The sequence below is a fragment of the Equus przewalskii genome, unplaced genomic scaffold (assembly GCF_037783145.1).
Source record: "Equus przewalskii isolate Varuska unplaced genomic scaffold, EquPr2 ChrUn-13, whole genome shotgun sequence".
NCBI lineage: Eukaryota > Metazoa > Chordata > Mammalia > Perissodactyla > Equidae > Equus > Equus przewalskii.
Genome location: NW_027228750.1, coordinates 175,863 through 192,416, shown reverse-complemented (window position 1 = coordinate 192,416; position 16,554 = coordinate 175,863). Strand labels below are relative to the sequence as shown.

General features: G+C 44.1%; 1 protein-coding gene across 50 annotated transcripts in view; it reads left to right on the top strand.

The window, feature by feature from the left end:
* The window catches only part of PDE4DIP (phosphodiesterase 4D interacting protein), a 176,990-nt gene extending 166,517 nt beyond the window's left edge, over positions 1–10,473 (top strand). For 14 of the 50 annotated variants that reach the window (XM_070607695.1, XM_070607707.1, XM_070607697.1 and 11 more), the window contains 7 exons: positions 166–399; positions 4,137–4,253; positions 4,802–5,028; positions 5,867–6,010; positions 7,106–7,244; positions 7,523–7,569; positions 9,415–10,473. In XM_070607695.1, coding sequence (XP_070463796.1) covers positions 166–399; positions 4,137–4,253; positions 4,802–5,028; positions 5,867–6,010; positions 7,106–7,244; positions 7,523–7,569; positions 9,415–9,456 — 950 coding nt within the window. In that variant the 3' untranslated portion in view covers positions 9,457–10,473. Of the gene's footprint in view, positions 1–165; positions 400–4,136; positions 4,254–4,801; positions 5,029–5,866; positions 6,011–7,105; positions 7,245–7,522; positions 7,570–8,672; positions 8,734–9,414 lie in introns of all 50 variants that reach the window. The other 36 variants (XM_070607692.1, XM_070607702.1, XM_070607699.1 and 33 more) reach the window with 6 other exon arrangements.
* The last annotated feature ends 6,081 nt before the right edge of the window (positions 10,474–16,554 follow it).

Genomic DNA, 16,554 nt, shown 5'->3' with positions numbered 1-16,554 from the left:
GGCCCCACACAGCGAAAGTGACATCTCCATCACAGATGTATTTCCTGGGACCCTGAGGTTACAATGGGGTCCTTGGCAGAAAGGAATGTCACAGAAGAGTATTCTGACAAGTGCTTGGATACTTGGATCAGTGCCACCAGGCCCCTCCTCTCTCTGTTCTTTCAGGTTACATCTGGGATGCCTGTCACCAAGTCCCTTTGAGCAGTGACTTGAGCCACCTGGTGGCAGACATCCGAGCTTTGAGAGGGCAGCTGGAGCAGAGCATCCAGGTGAACAATTGTCTGCGACTGCAGCTGCAGCAGCAGTTGGATGGTGGTGCTGGCAAAGCCAGCCTCAGCCCCTTGTCTCTTAACTTTCCAGCCAACAGTGACCCTGGAAACAAGCAGCCACTCTTCCAAGGTAGGAAGGAGAGGGGAATCAGGAACCCCTCAGCTGGTAGGGAGGTCAGCAGAGAGGGGCAGTTTTACCTCTCCCATGGTCCTTAGGGTCAGGTGACGTCGGAGGTGCCTCAATACAGTGCCTTGAGGAAGAGCATGGGATTCAGGGTCAGCCCTGGCTCCACATTCTGAGTTTGTGATTTACAGGTAGTTTGCATTGAGCAAGGTGAGTATACTCCTCAGTTATTTAAGCCTAATCTTCAAGATGAGAAGAATAATAATATATACCTTTGTATGGTTATTTGAAGCATTAAATGAAATAATTTACAAGTGCAATAAGAATTGCTCAACAGTTAACGCCTGTGCGTGTTAATAACTATTTCTCATATTTGTGGAGTGCTTTAAAATTTACCATGTTTTCAAGTAATTTTTCAAATAATTCATCTGAGCCAGGGCAGGTTTTACTGTCTCTGTATTTCACATGAGAAGACTTAGGCACTGAGATGTCACTGTACACGCTAGGGTTACAGGAGCTAAGAAACCAAACCAGGACTCGACCCAGATGTTTGGATTTCCAGTCTGTGTTCCTTCCACCTCACCATGCTCTGTCTCAGTGTTGCTGGCCTCCCCAGCCTGGCTTCCCATTCCCTAATTTGTGGGAACTCAGCTGTATGGCAAAACATTCCCGTCCCTAAGGAAATCCTGGTCATGGGAGAGAAGTAGATGGCGCCATGTTTATTTCAGGTGGCAGTATCCTCTTCTTCTGCCCCCACTCCCTTGCCTGCCTCTCCAGATAGAAATGTTTAACCAGTTCTCGCCCTCTCTTCTCAATTCCCTTCGTCAATCTCACTTCCCCTAGTTTTAATATGAATATTATTACTGCCCCTACATCCCAGTATCCTGACACATTCTTTCTACTTCCTCTTCTTTCTTTCCTTTGGATACACCATTTAATTCACCATCTCCACTCACCTCCACGGCCATAGCCTCAATTTCGTTCTAACTAGGAACCGCTTCTGCTCAGGATTATCTAGAGCTGAGCTTTTAGACTTTCAGCCTATGATTCCTGGGACATGTTAATTCTTATTTTTTTTCCTGCTTCTGCTGGATTTTCATTTATCAGACAATGATCTCATCTGTCAAATGAAGGTGATACTCCTGAGATCATGTTGTTGCGGCCATTAAATCAGAAAGTGTATGTGGACTGCCAAGCATAGCGCCTGGCAGGTAGAAACTGCCGGGCCTATGTGAGGTGGATGCTTCGCTTGCTGGGGCTGCCATGATGGTTGCAGTGTTCAGTGTGTCTCTTTCTCTCCCCCAACCAGGCTTTCCCCTCTCACTGCCTCCCCATAACACCAGCCAGGACGCAGCCCCACTGGCTCAGTCACTGCTCCTCCTCCTCACCCACCAGAGGCCTGAGCTGGAAAGTGGGCTCTAAGCCACATTTGCCTGAGCAGGATCCCTTCTGTCTTCTTTATGCTCTTTTCCAGTTCCTGCACTGTACAATTGTTGCCCGGTCTCCAACAGGGCATCTCTAATCCACTGAGGCCTTTGTCTTCTGTTCTTCTCACACTGCTACATTTTTTCTAGGACTATCTCATCAGAATAGTGATCAGAATGTTGAGTTTAGTTGCCCATAAATCCATTCATTCTTTGATTCAATATTTTTAACATATACACTACTTCATATATTTATGCATATTTACATTTAGTTACAAGGCATTGTTTTAGACACCACATACAAAATTATATTCAAAACTGGGGTTAGAAAAATATATGTGATGATTTTTCAAACTAGAAGTTGCTTTCTCATGGGACACTTCAATCAAAGGAACATCTCCTTTTTTATTTTTTAATTTTTTTATTGAGTTCCTAATAGTTTACATCATTATGAATTTCAGTCATACATTATTTCTTGTCTGTCCCCATATAAGTGCTCCCCTTTCCCCTGGTAACCACTGAACTGTTCTCTTTGTCTGTGTGTTTGTTTATAGTCCACATATGAGTGAAATCATATGGTGTTTGTCTTTCTCAGTCTGGCTTATTTCGCTTAACATAATACCCTCCAGCTCCATCCCTGTTGTTGCAAATGGGATGATTTTGTCTTTTTTTATGGCTGAGTAGTATTCCATTGTGTGTATATATATATATATATATATATATATATATACCACATCTTCTTTATCCAATCATTGGTCAGTGGGCAGTTGGATTGCTTCCATGTCTAGGCTATTGTGAATAGTGCTGCAGTGAACATAGGGGTACATAGGTCACTTTGGATTGTTGATTTCAAGTTGTTTGGATAGATACCCAGTAGTGGGATAGCTGGGTCATATAGTATTTCTATTTTTAGTTTTTTGAGAAATCTCTACACTGTTTTCCATAGTGGCTGCGCCAGTTTGCATTCCCACCAGCAGTGTATGAGGGTTCCCTTTTCTCCACACCCTCTCCAACATATCTTATTTTCAGTCTTAGTGATTATAGCCATTTTAACAGGTGTAAGGTGGTATCTTAGTGTGGTTTTGATTTGCATTTCCCTGATGATTAATGAGGTTGAACATCTTTTCATGTGCTTATTGGCCGTCTGTGTATCTTTGGAAAAATGTCCGTTCATGGCTTCTGCCCATTTTTTGGTTGGGCTGTTTGTTTTTTTGTTGTTCAGTTGTGATGCCTCCAGCTTTGTTCTTTTTTCTCAGGATTGCTTTAGCAATTTGGGGTTTTTGGTTGCTCCATATGAATTTTAGGATTCTTTGTTCTATTTCCATGAAGAATTTCTTTGGGATTCTGATTGGGATTGTGTTGAATCTATAGATTGCTTTGGGTAGTATGGACATTTTAACTATGTTTATTCTTCCAATCCGTGTGCATGAAATATCTTTCCATTTCTTTATGTCATCATCTATTTCTTTCAATAATGTCTTATAGTTTTCATTGTATAAGTCCTTCACTTCCTTGGTTAAATTTATTCCAAGATATTTTATTCTTTTTGTTGCGATTGTAAATGGAATCGTATTCCTGAGTTCTCTTTCTGTAAGTCTGTTATTAGAGTATAGAAATACAACTGATTTTTGTAAGTTGATTTTGTATCCTGCAACTTTACTGTAGTTGTTGATTATTTATAATAGTTTTCTGATGGATTCTTTAGGCTTTTCTATATAAAAGATCATGTCGTCTGCATACAGCGAGAGTTTCACTTCTTCACTCTCTATTTGGATTCCTTTTATTCCCTTTTCTTGCCTAATTGCTCCGGCTGAAACCTCCAGTACTATGTTGAATAAGAGTGGTGATAGTGGGCACCCTTGTCTTGTTCCTGTTCTCAGAGGGATGGCGTTCAGTTTTTCCCCATTGAGTATGATGTTGGCTGTGGGTTTGTCATATATGGCCTTTATTATGTTGAGCTAATTTCCTTCTATCCCCATTTCGTTAAGAGTTTTTATCATAAATGCTGTTAGATCTTGTCAAATGCTTTCTCTGTGTCTATTGAGATGATCATGTGGTTTTTATTCCTCACTTTGTTAATGTGGTGTATCACTTTGATTGATTTGTGGATGTTGAACCATCCCAGTGTAAAGGAACATCTTCTTGTTCCAAACTAACTGAGTGGCTTGCTACTGCTTTTGACTGTGGTGTATGAGTGGTGATTATCTAAGAGGTGAGTCATGCTGCCTTAGTCTCCAGAGGTGAAGACTGGGCTGTCCATGTGCTCGTATGCAGTGTGTTCCGGGGTTCCTGAAAATTGTGGTTGTCTTTACTCCCTAGATTCAGTTGCCTCCCCTCCAGTTCAGGATGTTGGCGTGAATTCTCCAGCTCTGGTCTTCCCCAGCTCTTCTTCTGTGGCTCCTGGCTCAGAGACTACCATCTTTAGTAGGACAAATGGTAAATATGGCAACTTAAGGGTTCAGGGACTGATGATGGAAAATTATTAATGTAAGTAACCTTTGGCTCTCTTTACACACATTATCTGAATTTACAGATTTTTCTCTGCATGTCCCCAGGCCTTCACCCTACTCATGGCACCTTCTGTGGCTGCCTTTCTTGTCATTGTGTCAATGGTTTTCCCATCACTCTGTTGTTGCTTCATTGCACTGTAATCTCTCCTTTCTTCAAAGTGCTCCCTGTATTCCACTTAATTTCCTTGTCTGTGTTTTTTCAAGCTGGAAATTTTAAATTTTTTATTAATAATATTTGTCCTTCATTTGTCAATAAAGATAAAATTTACTCCTGCCAGTTTTATCACTATGAGATGATGTAGGGAAGCTTATAAAAATATAGAACCAGAATATCTATGGACTTCACACCCTGTTTGTACTTTCCACGACTGCCTTTCTTGTTCCTAGTCTCTTTCCCTAATTGATGTCCTTTGGATTGACGTGAACTGAGGATATGATTATAAATAACAGTGTTGATGTGGTTTTATCTTTCAGAGCTGGGTTTGGATGCTTCTCCAGTAATAAAGAACTCTCCCAAGCTGGAGGGTGATGCTGCTGATGGCTCCTTTGCCAATAAGCATGGCCGCCATGTCATTGGCCACATTGATGACTATAGTGCCCTAAGACAGCAGATTGGGGAGGGCAAACTGCTGGTCAAAAAGATAGCATCTCTTGTGAGATCAGCCTGTACCTTCCCTGGCCTTGAAGCTCAGGGCGCAGAGGTAATCCACATTGCAGCTCTTAAGTGCACGTTTTCCTCATGCCCTTTCTTCTTCTGATTTTAGCTTCTTCTCCCACTGTTTGTTTCATGCTCTATATCTCCCAACAGCTGAGGATACATCTTCCCTTTATACCCAGCCAGGCCTTTCTTCTCCATTTCCTCTTTGCACAGTAAACTCTGCTCTGTTCCAGATGTAGCTGACTCGGTCTTTCCCCTCAGAATAACAAAATCCTGTGCAGCATGTGGCCCTCATCAGTAGAACGTTTGTTAGGTGTTGACACACACTAGAGAGGAAGACATACATCGGAGTCAATACGTACAACAGGGGGTTCCAGGAACAGTGTTAAAAGTCGTCCTCTGGGTGTGAGGGCAGGAATGTAGAGCTGGCCATTATCCCAGGCCAGGAGAGTAACAGGTCCCTAGAGGACCCACTAGGGTGATGTGTCAGTTCTGTGAGGTTGTGGAGGAGGACATATCAGGTAAAGGGAGTGACACGTTAGTCCCTGGAGTTATAAATGGTTGAGCCCAGTTGAAGCCTACTATGTGGCTTAGGGAAGGGCAGGGGGTACCAGTGCAAATATTAGGGACCTGAGACTCAGAGTTTGGAGCAGGACCAGAAGCTTAAAGAGAGAGGGAGGCTGGGATCAAGTAAATTCTTGTAAATGGGAGATTACTGCTGAGGTTGGAGATGCTGGGCTTCCCGGTTAGAAAAGGGTGTCACCGGTCCAAGCTGGCCCCTATCCCTGCCTCACTCACAGAGGAAGCTTAAGCCCTGAACTTGAAAAAAAAGTGATCTCTCAGCCCCAGTGATGTCCATGGCTCCTTCCCCCCTTTCCCAGGTGCTTGGCAGCGAGGGCATCCACGAGCTTCGGAGCAGCACCAGTGCCCTGCACCACATGCTGGAGGAGTCAACCTCCCTCCTCACCATGTTCTGGCGGGCGGCCTTGCCAAGCTCCCGGGGCCCTGCACTGTCTGGCCAAGCGGTAAGAGGCCAGCATCCTGTACTGGTTCTGCCCCCGAAAATCATTCTGTCCCCTGAGTCCCGCAGATCCTGAAGCTCAGGAGCCCAGTGGTGAGTTGGGACAGACAGACGGGACTATAGGGATGTGTCCCAGGAGGGAGACCTTTCATTCCTGGTGGCTGCTTTCAGTGCAGCTCTGACTCCATCCCTGCTGCTCCCAGCTGTGACCCTGGGATAAGAAATCAAAGAGGCAAAGGAAAGAATGTGGAGAAGGCAGAGCCATAAGAACCCTGGTAACCCATACATGTTCAGTTTCTTTAACTTTATGAAGTCTGGTTGAGCTGAAGTTCAGGGACATGTTAAGGCATCAGCACTTCTTCCTGCCGCCACCTCCCCAGGTCCATGTAGTCATGCATGATCCCAGAATGTCACCAGGAGACTACCAGTGTCTTTCAGCCACCCAGTGAAATCACAATATATCACTTAAATCTGCATCTCTGGGTCAGGCCTGGGGAGAGTCAGCCACCCCCATGTGCTCTCAGACCTCAGGGCGGCTCTCTGGTTGGCGGAACCTTTGACAGGCATGTTTCAGAATCCTCTCCCTAGGGATTCTAATGCCGCATTAATATCACTGACACCTAGAAGGACCCAACCATGCCAACTCCAAGGGAGGGGTGTTTGCCATCTTGAGGTTGGAAGAAATATTGACAAAACTGCCAACCATCTTAGGCCAGTCCTGTGTCCCCAGGCATAATGTTCCTAACCATCAAGGCTTACTTGTGATGTCTGAGTGGTATAACTGATGTCAGTACCAAATCTGAGCTCTCGTTCACAGACGGGAGTTTGAGTCCTGGCCTGGAGTCAGCTTCTCTTCTGCAACAGGAGTATAGGCCTGTGCTAACCTGCATGGGGGGCTCCCAGGCTCTCAGTGTTCCCACCTAGTGGCCTCATCCTAAGCTGTCATCAGCTGGAGGGTCTTAGAGGCTTTAATGGGGGGAATCCAGTCCAGAAATAGTTAAGAAGATTCTAGGATCCTACTTTGGATTATAGAGAGCCACAAAGCAGGGGTGCTTTAGGCCTTCTGACCATTGACATAGAACCTGTTCCTCTTCCCCAGGGAGAGTCCATGAAAAGGGAACTTCTGGAACTGAGAACCAAACTATCCAAACAGGAGAATCTCCTTCAGAGCACAGCTGAGCGTCTGAAGACTGCCAACCAGCAGAAGGAGAGCATGGAGCAGTTCATCTTCAGCCAGTGTGGGTGCCCCCAAGACAGGGAATGGGAGAGGACATGGGGCGGCCTTCCAGACTCCCCATGTGCTGTGAATGGACAGTGACCAGAGAGGCTAGGGGAGGAGGGGATTGGTGTGGTGTCCCCAATCCTGCTGTGCCATGATTAATCCTGGATGCAGGGGGAGGGGGCATGGGGGGCAGCAGGAGACCCCAAGCTGAGTGTCCAGAAAGACACGCACACCCAAGGCAAGGATGGGCCCAGCTGGTAATGTCTGCCTTGTTGGGCTGTTTTGACATTTCAGTGACCAGGACACATGATGTTTTGAAGAAGGCAAGGACTAATTTACAGGTAGGGAAACCACTGCACCTGGTCAGAGCCCCAGAGCCTGCCCCAAACGCATTGCCATCTGGCACCAGAGTCTGCAGGTGATCCTTGACCTGCTCTGACCTTCCAGGAGAAGATTTCTGGTCCCCTTGTGGGAGCACAGGACCTCAATAAGCATCCTTCTTGTTTCCATCCCCATCACCCCTCCCATCCCAAGCAGCTTCCTCGCCTGATATCTGGGTTCACTCTCACATTGTCGTCATCTCCTCTCTTTACTCCAATTAGCCCTCCTTTATGTAGGAGGGGAGGAGGGGATTGGTGTGGTGTCCCCAGTCCTGCTGTGCCATGATTAATCCTGGATGCAGGGGGAGGGGGCATGGGGGGCAGCAGGAGACCCCAAGCTGAGTGTCCAGAAAGACACGCACACCCAAGGCAAGGATGGGCCCAGCTGGTAATGTCTGCCTTGTTGGGCTTGTTTGTCATTTCAGTACTCCAAGTCAGGAGTCTGAGAAATGCACTTCAGTTGATTCTCAAGGTCAGAGGATGTGTATGGGAGATTGCCTCTGAATCAGCTTCCCGTGAAGGGATCCTGGGGCCAGTTACATGTTCTGATGTTTCCTATACCACATCATGAAAAAATGAAAGCAAGCTGCAGCCTAATAAACTGATTTCACTGCACCCTATTGAGCTGAGAACACCAATTTGACTTTGATATATCTTTTTCTTTAAGCAACATCACAAAAGAAAACTGTTGGGTCTTATTGACCTAAAAGAGAGTTTGATAATAAATAAAAACTGAAACTTAAAGGGAAAAATTTTATATATATGGCAGACCTTCTCTGCATTTACTTAAAACACTAACACATTCCCTAGCAAGTACTTTGAAGAAAAACTTAAGGTGTTAGAGATGCCTTAAAAATCAGAAACTAAACCTTTTAACTTGGACTTTAAAGCTTTGCCATAAACAGTTGAGCATATTCCTAGGAATGTTCCTGAACTGTAACCTGAGAGAATGTTCATTCCACAGTATGAAAATGGGTTGAGCCATGATTTAAGTCTGCTTTTTTTTTTTTTTGCTTTTTGCTAATTCCCTTTGTTTTTCTCTGATGATTCCTTTCTTTCCTGAGCCTTTTTAGAAGAACACTTACAAGATTGCCTCTGTAAAGCCTTATTCCTGTCCCAGCAAAGGTAACCCAACAGCCTCACGTACCTGCTGGCTTCCCCCAGTTTGGAAGTTCCCTCTCCACTTCCTCTAGGCCATTGGAAAGGGCTCAAGGCCTGGGCTCTAATCCCAGGCTTGTCACTCACTGGTCCTGTGCTTTGGCTGGCCCCTCAGTCTCTGTGAGCCACTGTCCCTCATCTGTAGGAGGTGACACTAGACTCAGATGATCTCTGAGGTCTGAGCTGACTTGGCCCCTCTTGGATCTCCCCGTTAAGTAAATGGGACATAAACTTCACAGGGGGACTGCTCTGCAGAATGTGCTCTCCCTCCTACAACAGGCTATTTCTAGATGTGCGTGTTTCATACTAAGCACTTCTTTTCTTGGGAAATCACAAAAGCCATCATTTTGCTCCAAAGTAAATTGGAGGGTGAACTGGCCACTGAAGAGGGAGTGGTGGGATCTGGCCACCTGGTGTACAGTGGCTTTGGGCAGGAATATCACCACCCAAGGTGGTGGGGAAGCTTTTCCTCTAAGCTGGTGGCACTAGTTGCTCCTCAGACTACAGTGCATCCCCTCAGCTCATCCTCTTAACAGGCTGTCACCATGCTCCTGGCTGTCACCACTCAGCTCTCACTCCAGCCCCAGTTAGCCACCAGCAGAGCCTGATAACAGACTCATACTTTGTATGTTTTATTTCCATCTCCAGGCAAAATCCCTAAGGGCTCTGCCGTGCACTCCCGTCTTGTGACCGTTGCCTTCCAGGAGCCTTGCAAGAGGCGAAGCCACCAGAGGTCCTTCAAGCAGCAGGAAGGATGGGCCTGCCCACCTTTTGCACAGCTACCTATCTGCTGAGGAGATCTGGGCCCCACTCCTCGCACCCTGCTGGAGGGTCTAGAAGGAGTCAGAGAGGCAGCCTGGTGGGGTCAGGTGAAGGCAGGGAGCCTTCCTGCGGTTGTGGAATACCAGCAGCCAGGGGTGCTTGGCCAAGCACTAAGCAAAATGCATAGTGGTATAGGACCTTGTGACACTGCTTCTCAATGCCCAGTGGCAGGGGAACCAGCCACAGCACATTTCTTGCTTCAGCTCCTGTCCTCAGAGCGTCAACTCAGGGGAGGTAGGACCCTGCTTCCTGCGAATGGGGCACACGGTCCCAACACTGGAGCTCCTCAGCAGTTCTAAGCACACGACTGAGCGGCAGGGCCCTGCTGGACAGTGGGGCTCAGCCAGCACTCCCCACAGATCCACACTGTACCCGGGGCAGCTCGGCTGGGTCACAGTGAGGCTCGGCATCAGTCTACACTGCAGCACCTGAGTTCTTTGAATCCACACGGTGAAAGTGGTGATTTCCTAGATGCCATCTCTTGCTTAGCCTAGCACCTCCTATTTCTCTTCTCTTCCAATCTCCAAAGTGTACTGACCTCACTCTAAATATGCTATCCCATTTTATTATCCCAACTTCTCTCTGGGGAATTGGGACTATTGGCCAGATCAAGCCCATTGGAAGTCTTGTGTAAAGCAAACCAGTGATCATTTTTAAGTGGCATGTGAGAGGCCCCCAGTTGTACTGAAGCCTAGTCTGTCTTCACAGTGCTTTAGAAGGTGCGTACGTGTGTATAAATGTATGATATATATTTATATATGTGGCTATAGCGACGTGTCGAAGGCCAACATAACTGGTGGACAGGGTCAGTGAGAGGAAATGAAACAGTCTTTTTGGAGGCTATTAAAGCAAAATGTGTATAAAGAAATAAAAAGATTTTCTTCACCTGCTTTGTTTCCCATTTCTGCGCCAGACTCCAGGCTGAGTGTGTAAAACAGGAAAGACAGCCATTGAGAAGAAGCTCAGAGTCTAATGCTTGAAGTCTACGTTTAAAGGACTAGGTTTTGCCTTCTTTGCCATTGTGGAAGGATCCCCAGTCTAAAACTCTAAGAGTGCTTCTTCAGTTTGGGTTGTCCTAGAATCAGCTGGAGATTATAGAAACTACCTGCTGGGCTCCAATCCCAAGAGATTTGGTGGGTCTGGGGCCCTAGAATCCGCATTGTCTACATAAGCACCCCAGGTGATTCTGATGCAGGGAGCTGCATTGCTTAAAACACATTGTTCTATAACATCGAACCAAAGTATGAGTAAATTTAGTTTAATTACAAACTTTATTTGAAATGTGTGTAAGGCATTCCATAAATGTTGACATAAAGATCTGAAAATATTCCTTGGGAAAAGTCCTTAGTTATGTCCTTTTGCCTTTCAGAATTAAAGCTATCTCTGCACATTGATACCCTAGAAGCAGTTAGAAAATTAAAACAAACAACAACAATAAGGACAAAAATTCAATCACTACCACCAACAACAGTAACAAAAAGACCCGTCAGCAGACTCATGCCTAAGGTAGAGACCAGCCCCACTTTCGCAGCAGATGGAGTGACGTCAACATCTGCTCTTCCACTCGGTTCTTTCAGTATTTCCATGAGTGCCTGGCTGTCAACATGGAGGAACTCACTGGCAGAACGAGCAGAACAGATGAACAGTCAGCAGAACTCATAGTTCTTACTTAAAGCGGCAAAATCTGAGGCCCTCTTGCCCTGTGGTTATTCAAGCAGCCCAGTGATTCTCCCTTCATCCCTGTGCCACCCCGGCTGGCAAGCATTGAGGAATATCATCCATAATCAATGGAAAGCTCAAATATTGTTGCAAAAATTCATTTTCTGTGCATAACTGTTATGAAAGTAAGAACATACAACATCATATAAATCTCAGATCTGGTCAGGATCTAGCCACAATTGACTTTTGAGGAAAAGCCTTAAAAGCCATGCTATTTCACCTTTTCTGAAATGTCAAGACATGGCTCCGTGCCTTAATAAAAATAGCTGCAAGAAAACATATCTTGGAGAGGAGGACTCTCCAATATTTAACTTTTTGTAAGTTATATTCTTTCCATCAGTCTGTGTGGCCACCAATGTCTTCCAATTTGCCATAATTCAAATAAGAACCATGTTGAGGGAGGTGGGGCTCCAACTTTGAAAAGTAATCTGCCCAGAAGAGTGATGTCAGCATCATAGTGGAGTGAGTTGTTCCCTTTGTCTCTCTTGTCTGTGTTACAACCAGTGGGGCATCTGTTGACCAACAGGGGGTTCTCTACACAGCACGAGAGAGATCCAGGCATCTATACAGCTGAAGGTGGGTGGACTGGACCCCTGGGAGGTAGTGGAACTAGGGCAGCAGCCCACCCCCCTCTCCCATAGCAGCTATCAAGGGCACAGATCTCCACACTGGCCTGCACACCTGCCAGAATACAGGTGGGGCTTGCTTGAGCGGCCCAGCAGGGGCAGAGAGTGTGGATTGGATTGCTTCCTGCCCATCTCCTAGGGACCTTAGGCTGCGCATCCACAAGCAGCCCCACAGGAGTAGAGGGTGGGGATCAGAGCACTCCCTGCCTGTCTCCCCAAGGACTTAGCCTGCATGCTCGTGAGAGGTCCCGGCAGGGGTGGAGAGGGTGGATCAGATTGCTCCCTGCCTGTGTATGCCCTCTCCCCCTATGGAGGCAGTACCCAGGTTCTTCCAACAGTAGGGATAGTAAATAAAACTCAAGATTTACCTGGATGAGGTGGGGCACTCTGACCTGGGTTTTACAAAGAAAAAACAGGTTAGCACTAGAGACCAGAGGCTGCACAGCAAGCAACAATAAAAACCTTGACCTGCTTAGCTCCTGCTCCCTTCTAGTGGTGGCAGGTAGAACCCGTGACCAGAGGCTTCAGGAACCACAGCAGAACAGGTGACCCAGCCGCCAGTGGTGGTATCCCTAACACCAGCTCCACCAGTAGTGAGGGCTGCACACAATTCTCCCAATCCTTGGGCCCCTGGCAGCAACAGTGACACCTATGAACAAAGCACCCCTGGCTGCAGTACAACCAGCTCCACCAGACAGCCCCGGAAGAGCTGCAAGGTGGTGCAAAGGGCAACAGCACATCAGATCCCATGGAGATCCAGTGGAGGAACAAGAGACCCAGGAGACCCCAGAAGCAGTAGAAGGCTTGCAGCCTGGTGACCCTGATGGAAACACTTGAGACTAAAGTGAATGCACCAGCAACCTCAGAGTCACAAGTAGCGCAAGAAGGGCACTGACAATGCCCCTGGCAGAGGCAGCAGAGAGAAGAATGTGTAGGCTCTCAAATACAACCAGAAGCAGCACGGAACCAAAGTAATCAAAGTCGTACCCAAATAAGAAACGTGGTTACACCCACAAATGCACCAGCAGAAGACCAATTCATCCAACACCATGAAGAACTGCAGTAACGTAGCAGGACAGAGGAGAAGGACAGCTCTCCAGCAACCAAACTTGAAGTCACACAAGATTGCAATATGACAGAAAATTCAAAATAGCTGTCATAAAGAAACTCAAAGAGTTACAGAAAACCAAGAAGGACAGTTAAACGAGTGCAGGAATAAAATTAATGAACAGAAGGACTACTTCACCAAGGAGATTGAAACTCTGAAAAAAAACAAATTCTGGAGATGAAGAACACAATAAGTGAGATGAAAACTAATGAAGAGAGCATTAAAAATAGAGCTGACATTATGGAGAACAGAATTAGTGAGCTTGAGGATAGAAACCCAGAAGTGAATCCAGCGGAGGAGGAAAGGGAACTAAGATTTTTAAAAAATGAATAAATCCTTTGAGAAATATCCAACTCAATTAGGAAAAGCGACATAAACATCAGAGGTATCCCAGAAGGAGAAGAGAGGGTGTCAGGACAAGGGAGCTTATTCAAAGAAATAACAGCTGAGAACTTCCTAAACCTGGGGAAAGAACTGGATATCTAAGTGTATGAAGATAACAGAACTCCTAATTATCTCACTGAAAAAGACCTCCTCCAAGGCATATAATATCAAAACTGTCAAAAGCCAATGACAAAGAAAAAATATTAAGGGCAACAACACAGAAGAAAATAACTTACAAAGGAACCCCTATTAGGCGTTCAGGAGATTCCTCAGCAGAAACCCTGCAGGTAAGAGAGAGTGGCATGATAGATTCAAACTACTGAAAGACAAAAACTATCAAGCAACAATACTCTATCTAATGAAATTATCCTTCAGACATGATGGAGAAAGAAAAGCCTTCCCAGACAAACAAAAGCTGAGGGAGTTCATCGCCACTAGACCTGTGTTACAAAAAACATTCAAAAGAGCCCTCCTATCTAAAACTAAAAAGCAAAACTCCACAAAATCTTGAGCAAGGAGATAAATAGACAGACAGAATCAGAAAATTGAAGCTCTATTTTAGAATAGGTTAGTAAACAATTATAACATAAAAGATAAAGGGAAAGCATAAAAAACAACTAGAGCTAATCCACTTAGCTCACAAACTTACAACCCAAAAGAGAAGAATCTGTGACAATGAAACCTAAAAGAAGAGGAAAGGGACAGGACCTGCATAGGCTAATGGAGATAAGAGGCTATCAGAAAGGAGAAACATCTCAAATAAATAATCTTAAACTAACCTAACAGAACTAGAAAAAGAAGAACCAACAAAGCCCAAAGTCAGCAGAAGGAGGGAGACAATTAAAATAGAAGGGATATAAATAAAACAGAGACTTAAAAAACAATAGAAAGGATCAATGAAACTAGGAGCTGCTTCTTTGAGAGAGAAACAAAACTGACAAACCCTTAGCCAGACTCACTAAAGAAAAGAGAGAAGACTCAAATAAAGAGAAATGGAAGAAGAGAAATTACAACAGATACCACAGAAATATACAGAATTATAAGAGAATACTATGAAAGGGCATATGCCAACAAATTGGATAACCTAGGAGAAATGGATAACTTCTTAGAATCATACAACCTCCCAAAATTGAGTCAAAAAGAAAGAGAGAATCTAAACAGACCAATCAAAAGCAAAGAAATTGAAACAGTAATCAAAAACCTCCCAAAAAACAAAAGTGTATGACCATATGGCTTCTGTGGTAAATTCTACCAAACATTCAAAGAAGATTTAATACCTGTCCTTCTCAAACTCTTCTGAAATATTGAAGAGGATTGGATACTTGCTAACTCATTCTACTCATTACCCTGAGACCAAAATCAGAAAAGAACAACACAAAAAGGAGAATTACAGGCCAATATTTCTGATGAGCATAGATGTAAAAATCCTCAACAAAATGTTAACAATACATTCAAAGGATCATACACCATGATCAAGTGGATTTATTCCAGGGATACAGGGATGGCTCAATATCCAAAATTCAATCACTATGATACACCACATTAAGAAGCTGAGGAATAAAAATCACATGATCACCTCAATAGATGAAGAAAAAGCATCTGACAAGATCCAACATAGATTTATGACAAGAACTTTCAGTTAAATGGGTATAGAAGGAAAATACCTAAATGAAATAAAGCCAATACATGACAAACCCACAGCCAACATCATACTTAACAGTGAAAAATGGAAAACCATTCTTCCAAGAACAGGAACAAGATAAGGGTGCTCACTCTTGCCACTCTTATTCAAAATAAAAATGGAAGTTTTGGCCAGGGCAATTGGGTGAGAAAAAGAAATAAAAGGAATCCATATTGGAAAGGAAGAAGTAAAACACTCATTGATTGTGGATGACATGATTCTATACAAAAGACTCCAAATTTCCAAAGCAACCCTGAGAAAAAAGAACAAAGCTGGAGGTATCACAATTCTTGATTTCAAATTTACTACAAAGCTATAGAAGTCAAAGCAGCATGGTACCATCAGAAAACACACACACAGATCAATAGAACAGAATTAAAAGCCCAGAAATAAAACCACACATCTACAGACAGCTAATCTTCAACAAAGGAACTAAGAACATACACTGGAAAAATGAAAGTCTCTTCAATAAGTAGTGTTGGGAAAACTGGACAGCCACATGCAAAAGAATGAAAGTAGACCATTGTCTTACACCATAGACAAAAATTAACACAAAATGGATTAAAGACTTGAATGTAAGACCTGAATCATAAAACTCCTAGAAGAAAATATAGGCACTACACTCTTCGGCAGGATCTTTTTGAATACCATGTCTACTCAGGCAAGGCAAACAAAACAAAAGATAAACAAATGGGACCACCACAGACTAAAAAGCTTCTGCAAGGCAAACAAAACCATGAACAAAACAAAAAGACAACCCATCAACTGGGAGAAAATACTTGCAAGTCATCTGTCTGACACGGGGTTAATTTCTAAAATAAATAAAGAACTTATACAACTCAACAACAAAAAAACCAAACAACCCAATGAAAAAATGGGCAGAGGATATAAATAGATATTTTTCTGAAGAAGATATACTAACAGGCACATGAAAAGATGTTCAACATCACTAATTCTTAGGGAACAACAAATCAAAACTACCTTGAGATTTCACCTGACACCTATTAGAACGGCTATAATTAACATGGCGAGAAATAAATGTTGGAAAGGATGTGGAGAAAAGAGAACCCTCACACACTGCTGGTGAGAATGCAAACTGGTGCAGCCACCATGAGAACAGTATGGAGATTCTCAAAAAATTAATAATAAAAATACCATATGATCCAGCCCTCCCACTACTGAGTATTTATCCAAAGAACACAAAATCAACAATTGAAAGAGATTTATGCATCTGTATGTTCATTGCAGCATTATTCACAATAGCCAAGACATAGAAGCAACCCAACTGCCCATGAATGAATGAATATAGAAAGATGTGGTGTATCTATCTATATATATATACAATGAAATACTACTCAGACATAAATAAAGACAAAATCATCCCATTTGCAACGACATGGATGGACCTTGAGGGTGTTACGCTAAGTGAAATAAGCCAGACAGAGAAA